We start from the raw sequence: 22,971 nt of genomic DNA on the forward strand, positions 1-22,971 counted from the left end.
GCACTTGCTGACGATTCCCTCTCTTAGAATTATCAATACTAGACGGCAATTTATTTTTTCTGTTACAGCCCCCCAAACTTGGAACTCACTTCCTATTCACTTGAGGGAAGAACACAACTTAGAAAAATTCAAAAGTAAATTAAAGAGCTTTCTTTTTAAAGACGCCTTTGAAAATTAGCCATTCAGTCTTCCAACCAATTTTACTTTTTCTCTCTAACTTTATTGAAGTAATTTTTAACTTCCCTTTCCTTCTGTATCTCCCTTATATGTCTCTTTAACTTTTAAATAATTTGTAATTCTTATCCCTCTCTTCCCTTATGTTCTTAGTTTTGTTAAGTTTGTCAATAGTCTTGTTAGACCTGGTTTTTGTTATTCATTGTATTGTTCCCCACATTTTGTAATTTTATTATTATGTACATCGCTTAGAATTATGATTAAGCGATTAATCAAATCTCCATTAAACTTGAAACTTGAAACTTTAGACAAGCATAATTCCTCTTAGATTAGACCTCTGAACCAATGGTTCTCAGCGCACATCCAGTCAGTCAGATTTTCAAAATATCCACAAGGAATATGCATGAGATAGATTTGCATACCAAGGAGGCAATGTAAGCAGATCGATCTCATGCATATTCATTGTGGGTATCTTGAAAACCCACCTGGCTAGGTGTGTTCTGAGGGTCTGACTTGAGAAGCACTGCTCTATAGCACAAAGTCATATTTTCTGATGTTACTTTTCATTCCATTGCCTTGAAGCCCTCATATCATGAACTCTTGTTCTACAAACATGTGATCTACTGGAAAAGTTTGCTTTTTTATGTAGTTTTTATATCATTGAGGAATTTGAATAAATCCTATCCAATCCCATCTTCTCTTATAGTTCTGTTGATGTACTATAGACTTGGCATCACTTTGGAAGCCCTTCTCTGGATTGCCTGTAGTCTGTCTATACCATTTTGAAGGTGCAGCCTCCAGAACTGGACATCTTCCTTAAGGGATTTTTTTAAAACCTGATTTTCCCTTTTGAAATAACCTGCCAAAATGTTTTGTTTTTTTGTGATTGCAGCTGTAAATTGTCCGGCAAACAGCCATTATGAGCTCTGCACTTCAGGATGCTCTCCTACCTGCTTCAATTTATCGCCTCCTCCCGATTGCTCCACTCATTGCAGAGAAGGCTGTGCATGTGATAAAGGCTTCATCCTCAGTGGTGACCAGTGTGTTCCTATTTCTCAGTGTGGATGTGTCTACAAAGGTTTCTACTACAAGATCAATGAGACCTTCTACCCTAGTGAGAACTGCAGCCAGCAGTGCATTTGTCATGATGGTGGAATTCAGTGTATGGCTATTTCCTGTGGTCCCAATGAAGAGTGCACAGTAGTGGATGGAGTCCTGAAGTGCCAGCCCATTAGTTCTGCCACATGCGTTGCTTATGGAGATCCACACTATTATACATATGACGGCTTTGCGTATGACTTTCAAGGCAATTGCACATATACCCTAACTAAGCCATGCCCTGGGGCTACAGGCATTCCAGCTTTTGAAGTCAATGTGAAAAATGAAAAATGGGGAAAAGGAAAAGTATCTGTCACTAAGACAGTATCATTTCATGTGTACAAGTATAATATGATACTGCGGCATGAGCAACCCCTGTATGTTGAGGTAAGACTCATTTTACAAATATATAGGGGCTAATCCCAGTCTTTGGCACAGGATTTCTGTAGGTTATTGTATTTTAAAGTATCAATAATTATTCTTCCCTGTTGAAACAAAGCATGCATAAAGCAAGTATATGTGCAGAAATGACTTATAAAGTTGCCAGGTATATACTGTATTTGAGTACTCTTATAAATGTTTTATCATTTCACACATTCTTACATTGACTAGAGGCATATCCAGAGGCAGAGTGGGGTTGGGGTATGGATTTGCATGCAAACTTTTGAATTTGCCAAACTGCACAAACAAACTTTCTTGAAAATACTGTGTGTAGTAAATAGCAGGTGTAAACTTGTGTGTATCATTTTGGTGTGATAATTTTTACAGAGCGCACTCTTTCCCTTTGAAAATTAAGGCTCAGTAACTTATTTATATTAGATGGGTTGTTCTCAACTTATCCCCACAGTTTCCAGTCTATTCAGATATCCCTGATCAATCTGAGGTCATTTCACTCTTCCCCTCCACTACCTCTATAGAATCCATCCAAGCATGCTTCAACTTCTAGAAGTATTCTGATTCTGAAATTTCGTTCTTTCTTTCTATATTTGAAGAATCTCTATGGTATAAAATAGAGGCACACAAGGAAAAAGACCTCAAACACCCAGATGTGGATCAACACAACACAGCAATTTTACTGGGGAAATCAATATCATTGGTCAGAAAAAAAACTCATGGTCTCTCTTATTTTATCTAAATTGTCACACAATAGCTCAACTTTGGGTTATTGTGTGAAAATTTGAGTGATTAAGTAAAGGTGTGGTGTGGTGTTGATCCACATCTGAGTGTTTGAGGTATTTTTCCTTGTGTGCCTCTATTTTATGCCATAGACATTCTTCATGTATTCTCTGCTTGACTTGCTGTGGTGTTATTAATGTGTTAAGCTCTAGCTTTCTTCAAATTTATATTTTTTGGCAGGATATGAAGGGTATAGGCAGTTGAACACTTTTTTTGTTTGGGTGGGGCTGAAAACTCTGCCCCCAGACCCCACCCAGTCTCTGCCCCACCCTATAATAGTACTAATTTTCATATATACATACAATATAATCTTATTAACAACACATAATGGTTAACCACAAAATTAGACTACACAAAACACACTATATGCTTCTCAATATTCATTCCTAGAAGACCACCTGGCCTTAGTCACACATGCAGAACACAGATAGCCTCTATGCAAATACGGGACCCAAGCTAAAAGTACTAATATATACAAATGAAACTCTAAGATGCAAGACTCTGCATGCAGTATAACACCCAGAGAAATAGAAACATGCATTTCTTCCTGAATAGTGCAAAATATAAACAGCAGATGTAAATTCTCAAAACTAACACAATTCAATCACTAAATTGAAAATAAAATCATTTTCCCTACCTTTGTTGTCTGGTGCTTTTGTTTTTCAAACCATCTTTTCCCAGTCTCTGGCTGCACTTCCTTCTGTCTGTGCACTTACCTGTATATCTAGGGCCATCTTATCCATTTGCTGTTTTTCTCTCTTTCACTTTCTGCCATACATCCATCTTTTCAATTATAGTCAAACAGGGTACTATAGCTTAAATAAGGAGATAAGTAAAATATACTATGATATACAGTATACTGAATATATACAAAAATATATTCAAAAATACTTTATGTCTCAGTGGATTGATCAATAACTGTTCTTGTGCGCTCAGAGAAGTGGAACTCTAATGGTGAGTGGCTACCCCCCTAGCGGAGTTCACCATCCAGTCATAGCATTGAATCGTGTAATCAATCTCTGAGACATAATATAGGTACTTGGAGGACAAAGGGATTGAGGGGTACAGATAAGAGTAGAGGTAGATTATAGGGATGGGATTAGAGGTAATTTATAAAATTAATCAGGGACCACTGTTCAGGCACTAGGCCTGATGGGCCGCCGCGGGAGCGGACCGCTGAGCAAGATGGACCTGTGGTTTGACTCAGCGGGGGCAACTTCTTATGTTCTTATGTATCTTTTTTTCTCTTTTTTTTGTTATACTTTTTCTTTTTATATTCTTTAAGGTTGGTTGCAAAAATCCATTGGCAATGTAGTCACAAGGCTAAGAAAATCTTCACTTAGCTTTAAACACCGTTTGGGGGTCTCAACGTGGCCCCGTTTCGGAATCTGCTTCAGTAGACCCGAACAGATGCTTCCAATTCATCCAGTGAAAATATGTGACTCATTCAATGGGTCGGTTTACTGTAATTCTGCAATCATTTCTATAAATACAAATATAAAGAAGTGTGTGCTGTGCGGCAACTTTCTAGCTATATTGCACCACCGAAATGCAAAACTTTAATGGACAAGTACAGGGGGAAAGCAAAACTTATATATACTGTTGACAACCTGATCAGTGCTTGCACAGTAGTGTCCTAGATGTAACTGACAAAGGACGCCACCGAAAGATCCACTTCAAAAAGCTTACTCAAGCTTACTTCAAAAAGCTTACATCAAAACGTGATGACGTCAGTGCATGATAATGTCAGTGCGTCATCTCTCTCCTTTTCTCCTCTCCTTTCTGCGGTCTGGCACCTCTCCTTAGAAACATAGAAACATGATGGCAGATAAATGCCAAATGGCACATCTAGTCTGTCCATCCACAGTAACCATTATCTCTTTCTCTCTCTGAGAGATCCCATGTGCCTATCCCAGGCCCTCTTGAATTCAGACACAGTCTCTGTTTCCACTACCTCTTCCAGGAAACTGTTTCACACATCTACCACCCTTTCTGTAAAAAAGTATTTCCTCAGATTACGCCAGAGCCTATCAACTCTTAACTTCATCCTATGCCCTCTCATTGCAGAGTTTCCTTTCAAATGAAAGAGACTTGGCTCATGCACATTTATATTATATAGGTATTTAAACGACTCTATCATATCTCCCCTCTCCCGCCTTTCCTCCAAATTATATAGGTTGAGATCTTTAAGTCTGTCCCATACACCTTATCACGAAGACCACACACCATTTTAATAGCCTTCCTCTGGACCGACTCCATCCTTTTTATATCTTTTTTGAAGGTGCAGCCTCCAGAATTGTATACAATATTCTAAATGAGGTCTCACCAGAATCTTATACAGAGGCATCAATACCTCCTTTTTCCTACTGGCCATACCTCTCCCTATGCAACCTAGCATCCTTCTAGCTTTCGCCGTCACCTTTTCAACCTGTTAGGCCACCTTAAGTTCATCACATACAATCACACCCAAGTCCCGCTCTTCCGTCATGCACATAAGTTCTTTACCCCCTAAACTGTACCGTTCCCTCAGATTTTTGCAGCCCAAATGCATGACCTTGCATTTCTTAGCATTAAATTTTAGCTGTCAAATTCCTTAGAAGACACCTAGCCAGTTGGGCTTTCAGAATACCCACAATGAATATGCATAAGATACATTTGTAAACAGTGGAGTTACTGCCTGCAAATTTAACTTATACATATTCATTATAGATATTTTATTTTATTTGCTATGGTATTTGCAGTTTTATATCCCGTCAAATCCTCCCAAATGAAGTTCGAGGTGGATTACAACATTTGTCAATGTGTTGAGAAATACTAATCTTGGTTTACATTCATTAGTACAGTTACAACAAATATGGTATACATATTTATGCAATTGCTACAGTCAGTGTGATAATGACGGTAGGCCAGTTATGAATGGTACATTGGTAAGACAAAGAAATGAGTGTCACAATTTGTCAGACAACATAGCATCAGTGAGGTCATGTGTATAGCTCTAATTTTTGATTGTTCATGTATATGTATGTATTTTGAGAATTGATTACCACAAAAGATCCTCCTCCACACAACTTCCTACCTCTGAGAACTTCACACTTTACTTCAAAATAAAAGTTCTCAATCTCAGAACCTCCTTCCCAAACCCTCCTTCTATCCCTCCCCAAAACAACCACACCCACACACCCTGATTTGATCCTGGTAAACATGAACTGGAGCCACTTTGAACCCCCTAACTGGTTCCTATTTCTCAAGCTCTATAATAAATATGTCAAAACCTTCTGCTGCCTAGACAACTGCCCACCCACCATCATGAGAGCAGCCCCCACTCCCTTCAAGGCCATGCTCTATGACTGGATCTCTCAACTAATGGCAAATGGAGAATTCCCAACCTCTCTTGGCCACATTCTCATCTCTCCCATTGTAAAGAACCGCAAAGACCCCATATTTACAACATCCAACTACAGACCAGTAGTCAACATCCCCTTCTTCACCAAACTGACGGAAGGTCTGATCAATGCTGTCCTTACAAACTACCTAGATAAATTTTCAATATTTCATGAATACCAGTCAGGATTCCTCTCACACCACAGCACCGAAACAGCCTTAGCCTCCACCATAGATCACATCGCACAACTACTCAGCTCAGGGAAACATGCACTTATTCTCCAATTTGACCTTAGCAGCACCTTTGAACTGGTGGACCATGACAACCTACTCAGCTGTAAAGACGCCATAGCTATCTCGGGCCATGTTCTCAATTGGTTTAAAGACTTGCGAGTAGGTTTGCGCGATGTCATCAGCGCGCAAACCTACTCTCAGGCTTGGACTAACCCCTGTGGTATCCCTCAAAGCTCCCCTTTATCCCCCACCCTATTTAACCTATACATATCCTCTCTAGGACAGGAACTGTCCAAACTAAACCTCCAATCATACATCACAATCATCGTCATCTGAAACCTATCACTTCGTCTCATCTATCATCAACCAAGTAGAGCAATGGTCAACTAACTCCAAACTAAAACTAAACCCGGAAAAGACCAAAATATTTATGGTCTTCCCAACAAACAAGCCAACCGAATCTACTATCAACCTATATGGAAGAAATTTCCCAATTAACTCCACCATCAAAATCCTAGGAGTCACCCTAGACCAACAACTGACATTTGAAGCCCACACCAACATCCTAATCAAAAAATGCTTCCACCTACTATGGAAACTGCACACTAAAATCATACTTCGATTTTACATCATTCAGACTGTTGGTCCAGTCTCTAGTCCTAAACTCACTGGACTATTGCAACATAATCTACCTAGGATCTCACAAAAAAAACCATCAAGAAATTGAGATTTATCCAGAACACAGCCCTTCGACTTATCTTTGGCTTGAAAAAATCCGACCACATCACCCCCATACTACAAGAAACTTCACTGGCTACCCATCGAGGTCAGAATAATCTTCAAATTTGGTTGCCTCTGCTTCAAGACTCTTTTCGGTTCCGCTCCCACCTACCTCCTGAAACACCTCACCCTGCAGGACAAACTCTGCTTTTCACGCAGATCATTACTGTTCGCATTTCCTTCTCTCAAAGGATGCAAATTCAAAAGATTCCTTAACAGGTCACTCTCATTTCAAGCAGGGATCTGGAACAACATCTTAAGTGACCTAATCCTGAACTTGCTAACATACCATTCTTTTACAAAATCACTAAAAACCCACCTATTTGACAAGTTTACCTGATCCCCCAAACCTGCGCTACACCTACTGTATCTCTTCTTACACATTCCTTCCTCCTACCCTGTGCAACCCCATCACATAATTGTCTATCTACCCCTTCCCAAATCTAATTGATGTTACCTCACTGTCCTTATAGCACCTCTTGTTATACACTGTCTTGAACTGAAAAGGTATGACGGGATATAAATAAAGCTATTATTATTATTATTAGCATTAGTTTCAATGTTTTGGTTTGTTTTTTGAGATATCCACTTCCTAGAAATGAAGATGTAGTTCAGAATTGGACTAAATACATGTGAAGTCCAATTTTAAAGAACTTCAGGATTGGAATTGAGACATATTTTAGACAAGGCTCTGATAACACATAGCCTTTTGTAAAATACCTGCAGGAGTACACATGCATTTATTGGAATATACTGTACAGCAGGATGTTTGTCTCCTGCCTAGTTAAGTTACTTTAACTATCCACTTTTTAGTTTCTTAAATATATTGACTAAGCATTCTGTGGGAGTAGAAAAATAACATTAACACAATGCTCATTTTCCCCAGGTATACCATGATGATGAATTAAAAGACCCCAAGGTAAGGTGTAGCTTCTGGTTCTCTTATTTAATCAGACATTTTTACTAACATTGTAAACATGTTTATTGGGAAGGGCCAGATTATGATGAAAAACTGCTTATCTACTAGGAGGTAGTGAGCAGATGGATCACATTAAAAGTAAAATATCAGACTATATCCTAAAGAATCTCATACATTCCTAATCAAATCATGGGTGCCATCATCTAGCACAAATCTGAAACTACTAATATGTTTGCAGATTAGGAGGAACTTTTTTTTTTAAGATTTTGGTTCAACTAAGAAATAGTGTTTTGGGCTCCTGGGCCTCAAGGCACCAAATCAAATACAGTAGAAGTTTGAACTTATAGTGCTTTTCAGGTTGACCCTATTAACCGTGCGTTTTCTCTTCTTGGGTAATATAATTTTGAAGACATTTCCTGCCTGGGCTGTGATCCACCTTCTTCCCAAATTGTTGCCTAACCAGTTTCCTTGCAGGCAAATTATCTTGCCTTCAGATAGATAGATTTAACCATCCCAGTAGTGCTTTCCAGCCTTAGTTGACAAGCACAAAGTAGGAATTCTCTTAACATAGTAGAGGCTGGTGAAAAAAAAGGATTAAAGAGCTATATAGATTACCTGGTTGCTCCTTACCATACTTTTTAAATTAATGATATGGTCTTGTCTGAGTCATACAAACCTGGCTGCTCTAGCTGAAGCCACTAATCTTCCTTGCCTTTACTTCCATCCACTGGGCTATGGATATCTTTCATTGTTTGTTTACCCCTCCAGATAGGTAAGAATATATGCTTCCATGCTTAGATTAACACTCATCCCCTCTCCCCATTTCTATTACCAAATCTCTCTCTCCTACCCCAGCTCTTACCACTGACCTTGATATCTGTCCCATGCATGCTTAAATTCTACCACGGTTTTCATTGCTTTCATATCTGCAAAAGTTCTCGGTGAAATATTTCCTCTATGTCTCTTTCTGATTTCATTTCATAACCACTTGTCAAATATTTTTTCTTACAGAAAATATTACCTTCTATCTAACATAACAGTCTTGCATCCAGTCTTGCAAATTATTCTCCCCATACTGTCCAGGACATATCCCAGCTGCCAACCATACAGTGTGACCTCTAATAGGATATCACTCTCTATCCAAAATAATTTGATGCTTTCCTCCATTATACTCAATCCATCAGGGTAGCTGAGCATCCTTTTTTCTACCAGTGAGTGTATTTTGAGTTTCTTTTTTTTAATTCTTTATTCATTTTTAAAACTGAAAAAAGTGCCAAGTATACATACATATAATATCATAAAAACACAGCACTTATGTTTTTACATAAATATATTAGAAAATCACTTAATCCCACCACACCCCTCCCATTTCCCAACCCCTCCCTGGATGTGTGTAGGAATCAGAAACCTTAAATAAAGATGCACTCTATTGTCTAACATAAACCTCTAATGCAGTGGCGTACCTAGCATATGTGACACCCGGGGCCCATCAATTTTTTTTAAATTAAATCTTTATTCATTTTTAAATCTTATAAGTGTGACATCAAATAATGACATTTTAACTTAAATATAACACTTAATATTCTTCAATAATTCATCATAAAACTTATCTCCCCCATTCCATAACAATTTTTAAATCGCATAAAAGCATATAATCAATTCCTTCTAAACATTCCTCATAATTATACAATACAGTTGTAATACTACTTGATTCTAAGTAAAGCAACAAAAAATCTTTCTACCTTTTGTTGTTTCTGCTTTAATCATCTTCTCTTTGCTCTCTTCTTTCTATATAACATTTATCTTCTCTCCCTTCCACACAATATCTGCCCTCTCTTTGCCCCTTCCACCCAGCTTCTGCCCTCTCTCTCTCTACCCATTCCATCTACTGCCCACACTCTCTTTCTTCCATATGGCATCTTCCCTCTTTCCATGTCCCTTCAATAAACTGTAGATCCTGTGTCCCTTCTCTCCTTTGTACATGATTCATTTCAGCTTCACCCCCTCTCCATTTTTATGTTTCACCCCCCTACCCTATGCTTTGGTATCTCTCTCTTTCTCTTCTTCTTTCCATCCTTACTTTCCCACTCCACACCATGGTCTGGTATCTATCTCCTTCCCTTCCTTCCCCCCATGCCATGGCATCTCTTCCTCCCCCTCCATGGTCTGGTATCTCCTTTCCTTTTTTCCTTTCCCTCCCTCCCATGGACTTGCATCTCTGGTTCCTCTCCTTTGACTTCCTTCTCCCTTCTTCCCTCTCTCTCCCCAATTGGATGCTGCAGCAGCAGATTTCACTCCCCTTCCCTGTGCAGCAGCAGCATATCTCCCCCTCTTGCCTGTGCAGAATTTCTCCCCTCCCCTTGCCTGTGCAGCATTTCAACCCCCCTTGCCTGTGCAGCATTTTCCAAGCTGTTTTCGTGGGTTCTTGGTTATTCTTTCTCCATTTTCTTTCTAGTCGTCTGCATTGTCTTTTGAGTAGGAGTAATTCGTTATCGAACCATATGTCTGATCGTCTACTAATTCTGGTATTTTTTGTATTGGGGCTAGCTTGTCTAGGGTAGCTGTGCTTATCTTGCACCATAGTGAGACAAAGTCTTTGGGGTTGCATTCTTGGAGTGCTGCGTCTGTTTTAGTCCAGAATTTGGAGGGGTCGATATAGTTACGAGAGTTGTAGGTTGATCTTTGGGGTTTTGGTTTGGTCTTGTCTTTGGCCAGTTGAGGTTGAAGGAGTATGTGTAGTGATCTGACCAGAGGGATTTAGACCACTTTCCAGTTGATGTTTGAATCTCTGGCAGTAAGGGCTGTTGGGTCATGAAAGCTGCTATGTCTAGTTGGTGACCTTTTTCATGTGTGATTTGTGGGTCTAATATCTTATATGTTAGGGCTTCGAGGAATGACAGTAGGTTTTCTACTTGTTTGGAGGATTGGTCTTCGAGATGGAGGTTTAGGTCTCCTAGGACTAGGTTGTAAGTTGCTGTTAGTGAATTTTGGTATATAAAATCTTCGAATTCGGGTCTAGCTGTGTTCCAATTCCCTGGTGTTATGTAGCAGACCATGCAAGTTATGGATTCTTTTAGTGCGGTGCATGAGAGTTGGCAGGCTAGTAGATCCATGTAAGTGGTGGATGTTTTGGCTAGTATATTCAGGTTTAGGGAGTTTCTAACTATGATGGCTAGACCTCCTCCTCTTTTTATTTCCCTGCAGACCACTGTTATTTTGTATCCCTTGGGGCAGACTTCTGTTATCCTGGGATCTGAGTCTGATGTAAGCCAGGTTTCTGTGAGGAAGAGGCAGTCCAGATTCTTGTTTTCTATCCAGTCTTTTATGTGTTCTGTCTTAGGGCCTAAAGCTCTGATGTTTAAGTAGGCACATGTAAGTGTTGTGTATTCAGTTTGTGCACTGCTTATTGTTTTTTGATAGATGAGTGGTCTTGGGTGAGGATGTGGTTTGGTCATGGTGGGATTTGATGGTCTTCTTCCCCATGTTGGTGTGATGGTGTGGTGTGCATAGGACTGGTATTTTATATGCCTGTCCACTGTGGTTCTCCTGGTTGGGTGGAGAATTCTGTTAATAGTTGTAATAATTGGAATTGGGGAGATATTGTTTGCTGTTGCTTTCCAGTTGGTTAGGAATAGGATGATCACTAGGATAGTTTGCGTTTGTTTTTGTGTTGTAGGCTTCATTGTGCACAATGGGAGGTAGGAGTTGTAGAGCGTATGGTTGTATGTGGTTCTTTGGGTTGGAGAGGTTTTTGGGTTTTGTTTTGTTGTTTATTATGAGAAGAGAAGGAATGTCGCAAGGGTCGTTGGGGGTGGAGTTGGCCTCCCACACCCGATCAACTCCTTCCCTTGCGGCGGCTAAAGTTCCGGTCAGTTGGGGAAGCTCCCGAGTCAAAATGGAGCTGCCCTAAAGAGGCAAAATCATCATTTTAACAGTATGGACTCTCCCCCACCAAGACAGATGTAATGGAGTTGCTCACACATTTCTGAGACCTTTAGCAATAAGGATCTTTCATTTACTTTCATCGTCTCTTCCAACATTTTCTGAATCCAAATGCCTAAATATTTTATACCCTCTTCCTTCCAAAGAAAAGGGAATGTACCAAATAATCCTTTTGGACAGTATACGTTTAGCCGAAGAACCTCTGATTTACTCCAATTTATTTTATATCGAGAAAATTTTCCAAATTTATCAATTAAATCTAGTAAATGTGGAATGGTAGTTTCAGGATTCCTCAAATGAAGCAAAATATCATCTGCATACGCAGAGACTTTATATTCCTGACCTGCATAAGGAATATCCTGTATCTCCTCTGCCTGTTGAATAGCCAATAAAAGGGTTCCAGTACAATGTCAAAAAGCAAAGGAGATAATGGACACCCTTGTCTAACTCCCCTCTCCAGATGAAATTGTTCTGAAAAAATATTATTAGTATATAATCTGGCAAAAGGGGAACTATACCAGGTTTGAATCATTTGAATAAATCCAGATCCTATATCAAACCAATCCATTGCTTGATACATAAAAGTCCATTCTACACAATCAAAGGCCTTCTCTGCATCCAAAGAAACAGAGAAGGCTGGAACGTCCATTGTTTTTGCTAAATATAGCATATGAAATGCCAATCTGGTATTATTTGAAGAATGTCTTTGAGCAACAAAACTCATTTGGTGCATACCGACCATATAAGGGAGAGCCTTGGCTAGTCTTAGAGCCAATAACTTAGCCAGGAGTTTTCCATCTACATTAATTAAAGAAATAGGCCTGTAATTCAAAAACCAAAATGGAATCTCTATTTGGCTTTGGCAAACCAATAGTTAATGATTCCACCATAGTACCTGATATAAAACCCTTAGTCAGTTGTGATTGATATAAATTTAAAAGATGAGATAATATTACATTTTGAAAAGATTTAAAAAACTCCACTGTGTAACCATCACTACCCGGGGCGGATCCAGCCCTGAGAGAATTCAATGCTGACTGGAGTTCTGTACATCAGTGTTTTTCAACTTTTTTACACCTATGGACCAGCAAAAATAAAAGAATTATTCTGTGGCCCGGCATAGGTCCGTAGACCGGTGGTTGAAGAACACTGGGCTAAGTCGTGGGCCAGACCCCGCCCATCTCTACCCAAGCTTCACTCCCAGACCCCGCCCCCATAATAGTACTAATTGCACCTTGCACGTCCCGTGCCTCATAAGAACATAAGAACATAAGCAGTGCCTCTGCCGGGTCAGACCATAGGTCCATCCTGCCCAGCAGTCCGCTCCCGCGGCGGCCCAAACAGATCACGACCTGTCTGAATCATCTGAAGGGGCTCCCCTGCCACCTTGGCCTCCCAATTTGGTCCTGCCTTCCCATCGAAGTCCCAGCCCTCCGGTCCTGCACATGCACGACCTGGTTGGTTTATACTCATTACCTGACAAACTTTCTATACTTTTTTTACATCCCAGCTCCTCCCTCAGTATCCCATGATCCCTTTATCCCTCAGGAATCCGTCCAATCCCTGTTTGAATCCTTGGACCGTACCCTGCCTGATCACTTCCTCCGGTAGCGCATTCCAAGTGTCCACGACCCTCTGGGTGAAAAAGAACTTCCTTGCATTTGTTCTGAACCTATCTCCCTTCAGTTTCTCAGAATGCCCCCTTGTATTTGCTGTCCCCTTCAGTCTGAAGAATCTGTCCCTATCCACCCTCTCTATGCCCCTCATGATCTTGAAGGTCTCTATCATATCTCCCCTGAGCCTCCTTTTTTCCAGAGAGAAGAGCCCCAGCCTATCCAGCCTCTCGGCGTATGAGCAGTGTTCCAGCCCTTTTACCATTCTCGTTGCTCTCCTTTGGACTCTCTCAAGTACTCTCCTTTGGACTCATCTGGAAGCTTTCCCTCTGACGTTGCAATGTCAGAGAGAAGGCTTCCGGTTCAGGCGCAGGATGCCCGTAAGAGCCACTGCCCGTGGCTTTGTGCATGAATCAGTTAGGAAGAGGGAGCTGGCTCGAAGATAACGCTGCATCGATCGCACCGTGAACCGGCGGTTGAAGAACACTGTTTTGGGCCTGATGCACATGCTGGCCCTGTGGACCGGCAGGAAATTTCTGTGGACCGGCACCGGTCCATGGACCGGTGGTTGAAGAACACTGCTGTACATGATATAGGCACCTCAAGTTTTTCTTTCACATACTCGGGAATTTTTGGCCCATTAATTAAGTTTAAAAATTCTCTTCCTTCAATATAATTTAATTTAATCTAATTCTTATATACCGCTAATACCGTGAGGTCCTAAGTGGTTTACAAAAATGTTACATTAAAAGATACAATAAATAAAATAAATAAAGATAGGTACTTGGAAGTTCCCTTACTGTCCCAAAGGCTCACAATCTAACTAAAGTACCTGAGGAAACAATTTATGAAAAGTAAAGATAAAAAATATAAAGACAGAGGTAGAGATAGAGATAGAAATGAATATTCCAACAAGTAATGAATAAATAAGTTAAAGATAGAATTAAAATAATAATTAAAATAAATAAAAATAGAGATAAAAAGTAAGTATAAAGAGAAATAAAATAAAATATATTCCAAAAAGCATTAGGATCTGATGTTAAATGATCATAATAATTACAAGCCAAAGAGTGGAAAAAAAAAAAGTTCAACCGCCATCAGCCCCAGTTCCGATGGCTATCATCTGAGGTCCCGAGATTCCTCCAAGAATAGGCGACATCTCAGGCAAGGCAATCACCACCACTGCCGCACATGATGCGAACCCCTCAGAGGCAGTCCCTTTGTCAATGGCATTGCCTGCGAGCCCGCTCCGATTCGCCGTCTTCCACCCCATCGGCATGTCCTCAGATGCCATGAAAAGGAAACATGCGCGCTTGTTTTGGGACCCAAACAGCCCGCACAGATCGCTGTGTAGTCTGGTCTGTCCTGGTGAAGTTGTGGTTTCGGCGAAGGGGAGCAGAGCCGGCTCACACGCCCAGATTGAAGGGCCGCAGATTCGCTAGAAGCTCCGTGGAGGAGCCGGCCTCAAGATGTACTTGCTGCCGCTTGTAGCTGTGAGTGCCCGTAGAGGTTCAGTAGGAGAACGGGCCCAGACGGTGAACTCCGCCGGCTACATGGTCAGCATAATGAAAGCAATAGGCTTCAGGTGGGACCGATGGACTCTTCCACCGGCGGCATGGGTCAGTCCCTGCCGCTGGTGCTCGATGAAGAAAAAAAATCTCCTCTCCCGGCTGGTAAAGGGGAGGAGGCCGAGCGGGCTCGACCAACCTGTATGCCGGTCTGATGGAGTCCTTCTGTGGCGGCGTGGGCTGGCTCCCGCATTCATCGGCCCTCAGCACGCCGTTGGTGGAGCTTGAATTTAACGGAGCTGGTCTTATGCTGGCTCGAGAGGGGGCGAAGTAGTGCTCCCACGCTCCTCTCCACTTGTGGCTGGACATAAACACAAGGAGCCGAAAGCCAGACCTCTTCCCATCCACCATGAAAAGAATCAGGACCCAATCCTGCAACTCTTAACCGCCACCATAGAACCATTCAAGCAGCAGGCAACGGCTCCCATAGCTGTTAGATCGGAGCAACTGTCAAACTGGAAATCGGCAAGTGAGCTCAAAAGAAGCAAATACAAATGAGATTAGAAGTCCCAAACAAAATCAGCAGAGACAGAACAAAAAACCAACAAAAAAGAAATTCAAAAGAAAAATCAACAAAGGCAAAATAAAACAAAAACAAAAGCAGGACAAGGGAGACAGCACAGAAGATGACCTAACTGGCCGCCATCTTGTTGGAACTCAATTTATTTGAATAAAGCTCAGAAGAATATATATATATATATATATATATATATATATATATATATATATATATATATATATATAAAAGGTTTTAGTTAGTGTCCCCAATTTTTAATTTGTTTATATATCAATTTTTATTGTAAACCGCTTAGAAACCTGATTAAGCGGTTAAAAAAATTTTTTTTTTATAAACTTGAAACTTGTTGCCCGCAATAGGGCTTCCGGTAAGTATTCCCTTTCCTTCTGAGAGAAAAAGGACTCGGACAACAAAGCAGGTTTTCAGCTTTTATTCTGGCCACAAGCCAGATTGTGGTTAAAGCTCACTACTATCTTGCAATGTAAAAATACTTCTAAATAATTTCCAAAAAACCCAAGAAGCACAAAAGAACAATGGCCAATAAACATAGGATCTCAGTAAAAGTCAGAATGAATTTTAAAGCCATTTTCTTTTATATATGGGTACTATCAAATGAAAATATAACATTCTTTTTGCCTAAATTATAATTAATTGTCCCACACACATCCAGAATCCTAAATTAAAAGCCCCCCTCCCTCCCTTAACCCCTCTCAATAAGTATCTCAAAAACTTGGGTGCGCGCATTCAGACTGATAATTACCAACCTCCTCCAGGCACCCTAAATCTTCCCAATAATTATTCCTCTCCATTTAATAAATAATACAAATAAATTATGATTTCCAACTATATCAAACTAAAACGTAATTATGTTATTAGGCTTTAAATATCCAATCCAATTCATTTATCCCCTCTATCAGTTTAATTTAAAATAGTTCATTAAACAATACAGTATTCTGATAATTGAATAGAATAACATTCAGTATTTTGAGTTTCTTAAGCTTCTATTTGTAGGCCCATCTGCACCAGTTTTGTTTGCTGTTCCCTTAATTGTTTTCATCTTTATTTTTATCAAGGTGCAGCCTCCAGAACCAACCAAAATGGCTAAAGTAGGGTCTCAATAGTGGCATATACAAGCAGTGGCATAGTAAAGGGGGAGGGGGGTCAGCCCTAGGCACCATATTGCTATGGGCACTGACAATCCTTCTCCTTTCTGCTCCCCGCCACATGCTCACATGCCTTGCCTTCCCCTGTACCTTTATTACTTCTCCGGTGTGAGCATCATTGCAGACCACGTCAGCATCAATACTCTCTCTAATGTCACTTCTGGGTCCTACGCCTAGGAAGTGACATCAAAGATTGAGCCGACACCGAAGCAGGCATGCTGCTCGCGTCGGACAAGTTAGAAAGGTATGGGGAATGAGAATGGGTGCGTGTGTAGGGTGGGGGTGGGGGGTGGGGGAGAGAGGGTGCCCCCACCCTGGCCACCTCTCACCTTCACTATGTCACTGTATACAAGGCAATAATAAAATAATGAAAGTTTGGAGCAACATTTTAAAAAGGATGTCCAAGTCAATATGTCTCTGGTGGCACCTGAATACTTCCAGACTAAACAACCATTTTACAATATCCAAACTGTGGCCTTGGCTAATTAGGGCCACTGAATTGGCTAGATCAGTGGTTTCCAACCCTGTCCTGGAGGACCACCAGGCCAATCGGGTTTTCAACCTAGTCCTAATAAATATGCATGAGAGAGATTTGCATAGAATGGAAGTGACAGGCATGCAAATCTGCTCCATGCATATTCATTAGGGCTATCCTGAAAACCCGATTGGCCTGGTGGTCCACCAGGACAGGGTTGAGAACCATTGGGCTAGATGGTGGATGCTATCAGTACAGTCCAGGATGGTTGTTCTGCAAAAAAATATAATGAGGCCTCTAGCCTTGCAGATGGCCCATCTTATCAGAGTTGGTACTGCTGGTGCCCCTAATGAGGGTTATCTCATTCCACATAATTAAATCTAACTCTATAGGTTTCACACTAGACAAAAAACAGATGTTCCTAGGAATGTCATTTTGGCAGTGGTGACACTTGGAACGCAGATAGCTTTTCTTAATGCTTTCTTACTTGGATTATCATCCTTTAGACCACACACAATGATTATTTCTAGCTCCCATGTTTGGCAGTTGTCAGATTTCTTCACAAGAGATAATTAAGCTGATTTTCACACCCTAGAAAGTATGTTTTGAAAACAGTGAATTTGGAAGAGTTTGGCTTCCAAACCCTTGACCATTCCTCTAATTTCCTAAGCTCCTTTCATTTTTTTTTTTTTTTACTCCTTCTGTTGTGCTTTTTACAAATTTTCCTCTTTGATAATCTTTGTTTCTTTTTATTCTAGTGGAATGGCGGCAATTATTACACGTTTCCATTTACGTTACAAAATGGACGCATCCATGCTTACATGTACGGTATTAATGCTGTAATAATAACTGATACGGGCCTGAAAGTTACTTACAACTTTGTAGGTGGCGTTACAGTCAATATCCCTGGAAACTACAGAGAAAATATGTGCGGACTGTGTGGGAACTACAATGGAGACAAAAATGATGACTTCAGACTTCCTGATGGCACTAAGGCCCCTGACCCCACAACCTTTGGCTTGGCTTGGATGGTTTATTCTCCAAACATGGTATGTGATCATGGATGTGGTGACCCTAATAATCCCTGCCCTGTATGTGATGAAGACAAGAAGGAATTCTTCAAAAGCAATGAGTACTGTGGACTGCTAAAGGACTCCAATGGTCCCTTGAAAGACTGTCACTCCATCTTTAACCCTGATAAGTATTTTGATGATTGCATTTATGATCTCTGCATGGGTAATGGAAAGGATCCAATACACTGTAACAACATCCAGATGTATGTGACTATGTGCCAAGCTGCTGGTGTCAACATCACATCCTGGAGGAGTGAATTTTTCTGCCGTAAGTATGGGAAACAGACCAGAGAATTGTGGAGTTTAGTGCTTAACTGTAATATTAAGTTCTGCATAACAGAAGAACCAGATGCTGAGAATTTACCAGGGTTATGAGAATGAAAGCATGTTTCTTTAGATGTGGAGGGACATTTTTACATGACGTTCAAATTTGAGTTGGACATTTTGTGGACAATGCATAAAAATCAAGTAGCAAACATGAGCATTTTCAAAACTGCAAAATGTCTATCTTGTTTTTTCAAAAATGGTCATTTTTCAAATGTGCTTCTATCTTTTTCAAACCATTAAAAAAATCAAACAAACTAAAAAATGCATCCAAAAGAAAAATGCACAAAACAAGCCTTTGGGATGCAGGAGGGGCCAGCATTTTTAGTAGACTGGCCACACAGACTTCCCAGCATAGTGGGGCACCTTAGGGGGCATTGCAGTAAATGTCACAAAAAAGGTTCCAGGTACACATCTCACTATAACCCCTTTATTTTGTATGATAAACTCTCCAAAATCCATCAAATACCTACTGGACCCATCTGTACACCACACCAGTATTACTTATGCCTGCAGGTGTCACCTATATGATGGTACAATAGGTTTGGGGTAGGAATTGGTGGGCTCACACCTTCCACCACAAGTGTAGTAGTTAGAGTGGGATATGGGCCTGGGTCTCCTTCTCTTCAGTCCACTGCACTGACCACCAGGTGACTCTAGAAAACTGTATGCTGCTTCACTAGGACTGCCCATAAAATCTGAAGGTGGAATACAGGCAGGTATATACTATTTCATTCACATTTTTGGCAGGTGGAAGGGGGTCAGTAACCATGATGGGAGTAAGGGGGGGTGCATTACTTCATCCCTCCAGTGGTCATTGGATCAGTTTGGGAACCTTTTTGGCACTTATTCTTTGTTAAAACAGGTCTGGCACCAGACATCCAAATTGTGCCTTGGACATATTCTAAAATGTTTGATCATGGCAGTAGCACAGTAGTAGAGAGGAGTTACAAATTGACATTATGTTATTTTGCTTTATTCATGGTTATACTTTATATCAGGATAGGCGATCAATCAAATTTTAAATAAAACTTGAAACTTACTAAACCAGAAACATGTTTTAGAAGCAAAACCTTCAATGGTATATAAGCCACCTGCAAGCTTGAAGACTATTGAAGCAGTGTACATTCAGGCATAGCAATTATTATTAGATACCAGAAGACAGTTGGGAAGGGGATGAGTTGGATAAGCTGAGAATATATCTTTATGCCATTGGATTACTGCATTGTTATGTTGTTTTCTGTAGTGACTCTATATTCTCTTCCTGCTCAGCTCTGACATGTCCAGAGAACAGTAGCTATAAGAACTGTGCACACACCTGCTCTACCAGCTGTGCTGTATTCTGGGGCATTGAAGATTGCCCAGAGACGTGTGCTGAGGGCTGTGAGTGCAACAATGGATTTTTCTTCAATGGAGAGAGATGCGTGCCTATGGAAGAATGTGGGTGCTATGAAAATGGAAGAACATACAAGGTTAATCAACTGCTAATATTTTCTTGTTTTCTCTCATTCTTCCACATTGTTTATTTAATTGGTACAATTTGTGATTTGAATGATCTGTCTATTTCAACACTGCAAGGCCATCTCATAGGCTGAACATGAGGCAGGATAAGATAAGTCCAAGGATAAATCTCTTATCCTTGGACTAATAGACTACTGCAACATACTATACCTCCCCTGCGCAGCGACCATGATAAAGCAACTACAAACAATGTAAAATACAGCCTAAGACTCATCTATTCACTGAAAAAATATGACCACATCACAGAGGCATACCACGACTCACACTGGCTCCCAATACAAGCAAGAGTACACTTCAAATTCCATTGCCTACTATTCAAAACTATTAACGGAGACAGACCAACCTACTGTAACAACCGACTAACTCAATCCACCTCGACCAGACACAGGAGAACCCACTCACTATTTGCACACCCGCCAACCAAAAATGTCAAACGAAGAAAACTATATGACAACCTAATGACCACCAGAGCAGCAAAACTAGACAGACAACTCACCAATCTGCTGTCTTCGACCACAGAGTATAAAACTTTCAAAAAAGAAACTAAAACTCTACTCTTCAAAAAATACATAAAACCTATTTAACACAAACAGTTCCTTCCTAAGCTCCACCTACTACACTGTCTACTCCTTATCAAATCTAAAATGTTCAAATTACCCAACATGTATTACCTAATTTCACGACAATTCTTATGTAATCCGCCTATATATCTTGTAACTTCATAACAACTCTTATGTAATCCGCCTTGAACCGCAAGATAATGGCGGAATAGAAATCACTAATGTAATGTAATGTAATTGATACCAAAACCCCTACCTACAGTCAGGGAATTTGACATTTCATTATCACCTTTAATAAAATGAAATATCTCTCTCTGTCCCTCCCCCCTTACTTTCTACCCTTTATTCCTCTTTCAACTTCAAATTCTATTTTGTTGGCTCCCCCCAAAAGAAGAGGAAGAGCTCTTTCCTTGTTTTCCCAGTCTTGGTTTTCTCTTCCTCACATAGGTCCTTTCTCCACACCACATTTCAGGACCTCACTCTACACCACCCTCCTAGGTTGCACTTCATACTTGGTAGAAAGAATTGAGGACTGGGCACTAGGGATCAAGATAGGGAGCATAGAATTAAAAATGAGCAGGGCAGTGCTCCCTACAACTTGCTGGGCCTATGCAAGAGCCTAAAAGACCCTAGTTTTGGGGTCAATTCAAAGAATTGCTGCACATTATTACTGATAGTAAGCAATGGGAGAGGGCAAATCTTCTAATTCAACATAGTTTTAGGCTCCTCATTATATACTTTATGGGCCATTTTATATAAATGGCATCCCGATTGAAGGCAGCAGAAGGCTTTAGGTATCTGGGAGTGGCATTCGGTATTTGGCCAATTGGAGTCTTGGCGCGCTTTGCACGTCAGACATGCCAATGCGTAAAGTTTTGCGTGATTTGTTTGTCTTATTAAGTCCATTTGTTTTCCACTGAGGAAGGCGACGTTGTCACTGAAACATGGATCCTAGTTGGGACTACATCTGATATTTCTAATCAAGGACTTGTTGGACAATTATCATTGTGTCAATACTTAGATATGTAACTTTTGGTTGGTACAGACATCTCTCTTGCCTCTTTTTTGTTGGTTTGTCTTATTCTGAGGCTAGTCCCCCTTCCATTTCTTTTGTTTGTGTGCAATCAGAGTCTTAGGCCACTCCCAGGGCATTCTAGAATGCACTGGGAAGGAGGCCTAAGACTACAGTTGGCTCAGGTGCCTAAAGAAACAGGCCTACCACCTGGAGGGATTAGGCATTCTTCCAGCAAGCCTTTCTGTTAAAGGTACGGGTGGGGGGGGGGACGACTGGGTAGGCTTTGGAGGGTGGGAGATCTGGGAGGGTGCCAGCAGGAGGGAGTGAGCATCCCTCCTGCTGGGGATGTGTGTGGGGGGGGGGAGTGCTGGCAGGAGGGAGTGGGCATCTTTCCTGCCAGGGATGACTGTGGACAATGGACAGTGTGGGGAAGTTTGGAGGTTCGTTGCCGCTGCTGCTCAGCAGATTGTGGCTGGGAAATTCCCTTGCAATGATCAGCTCAGCAGCAATGCGATTCTCTAAACAGTTTCTGTGACATGGACACTGGTTAGAGAATCGGGGTGGTAAGGCAAGGTTAGGCATCTGTCCGTTAGGACAGATGCAATTCTCTAAAGGACACTCTATTGGACAGCTTATGTGGCTGCTGAGTCAGGGCATCCTATACAGAATCAGGCCCTAAATCCCTTGGGGGGAAGGTTATCAAGCTGTGTTAAATTATATTAGTGAGATGCAAAACATGAAAATGCATATAAAGCAGCTCATTACTATGTGAATACTATTACTACTTAGTGGGCTTACAGTCTAAGGGGTTCTTTTACTATGCTGCGATAAGCACTAATACATGCTTACTGCAGCAAAAAAGAGTTTACCACAGGAAATGCTCAGGTTTCTGGAGTTAATTTTGCATATTACCCCTGCAGTAATATTACATTACATTAGTTATTTCTATTCCGCCATTACCTTGTGGTTCAAGGCGGATTACAAAAGGAGTTATCTGACCATTTCCAGAGGAATTGAAGAGTAAAGCAGGTTGTTTCAGAGAATTGGGACGAGTCTTGTGTTAGTTTGTTTTCATGGATTTCTTGAATAGCATGGTTTTTATTTCTTTTCTGAACGATTTGTAGTCTGGGGTCGTTATCAGTAAAATGGAGAGTTAGCAGTCTAGTTTTGCTGCTTGGGTGGCAAGAAGGTCATCGTACAGTTTTTTTTCGTTTGACGTCTCTGATTGGGGGGATGTGTGAACGGTTTGTGGGTTCTCCTATGTTTGGTTGAGGTAATTTGGATTAGGCGGTTGTTTAGGTAGGCTGGGCTGTCTCCGTTAATGGTTTTAAATAGTAGGCAGTAGAACTTGAATTGTACTCTTGCTTGTATTGGGAGCCAGTGTGAGTATGCCGCTGTGATGTAGTCATGCTTCCTCAGTGAATAGATAAGTCTTAAC

At 40.8% G+C, this 22,971-nt stretch overlaps 1 protein-coding gene across 1 annotated transcript in view; it reads left to right on the top strand.

Annotated features, from left to right (window-relative positions):
• The window catches only part of LOC117368881 (IgGFc-binding protein-like), a 143,988-nt gene that overhangs the window by 22,767 nt on the left and 98,250 nt on the right, over positions 1-22,971 (top strand). Inside the window, exons 5-8 of the mRNA XM_033962625.1 lie at positions 1,067-1,659; positions 7,730-7,762; positions 17,799-18,381; positions 19,710-19,909. Coding sequence (XP_033818516.1) covers positions 1,067-1,659; positions 7,730-7,762; positions 17,799-18,381; positions 19,710-19,909 — 1,409 coding nt within the window. The remainder of the gene's footprint in view (positions 1-1,066; positions 1,660-7,729; positions 7,763-17,798; positions 18,382-19,709; positions 19,910-22,971) is intronic.

This window comes from Geotrypetes seraphini, chromosome 11 (assembly GCF_902459505.1).
Source record: "Geotrypetes seraphini chromosome 11, aGeoSer1.1, whole genome shotgun sequence".
Lineage (NCBI taxonomy): Eukaryota > Metazoa > Chordata > Amphibia > Gymnophiona > Dermophiidae > Geotrypetes > Geotrypetes seraphini.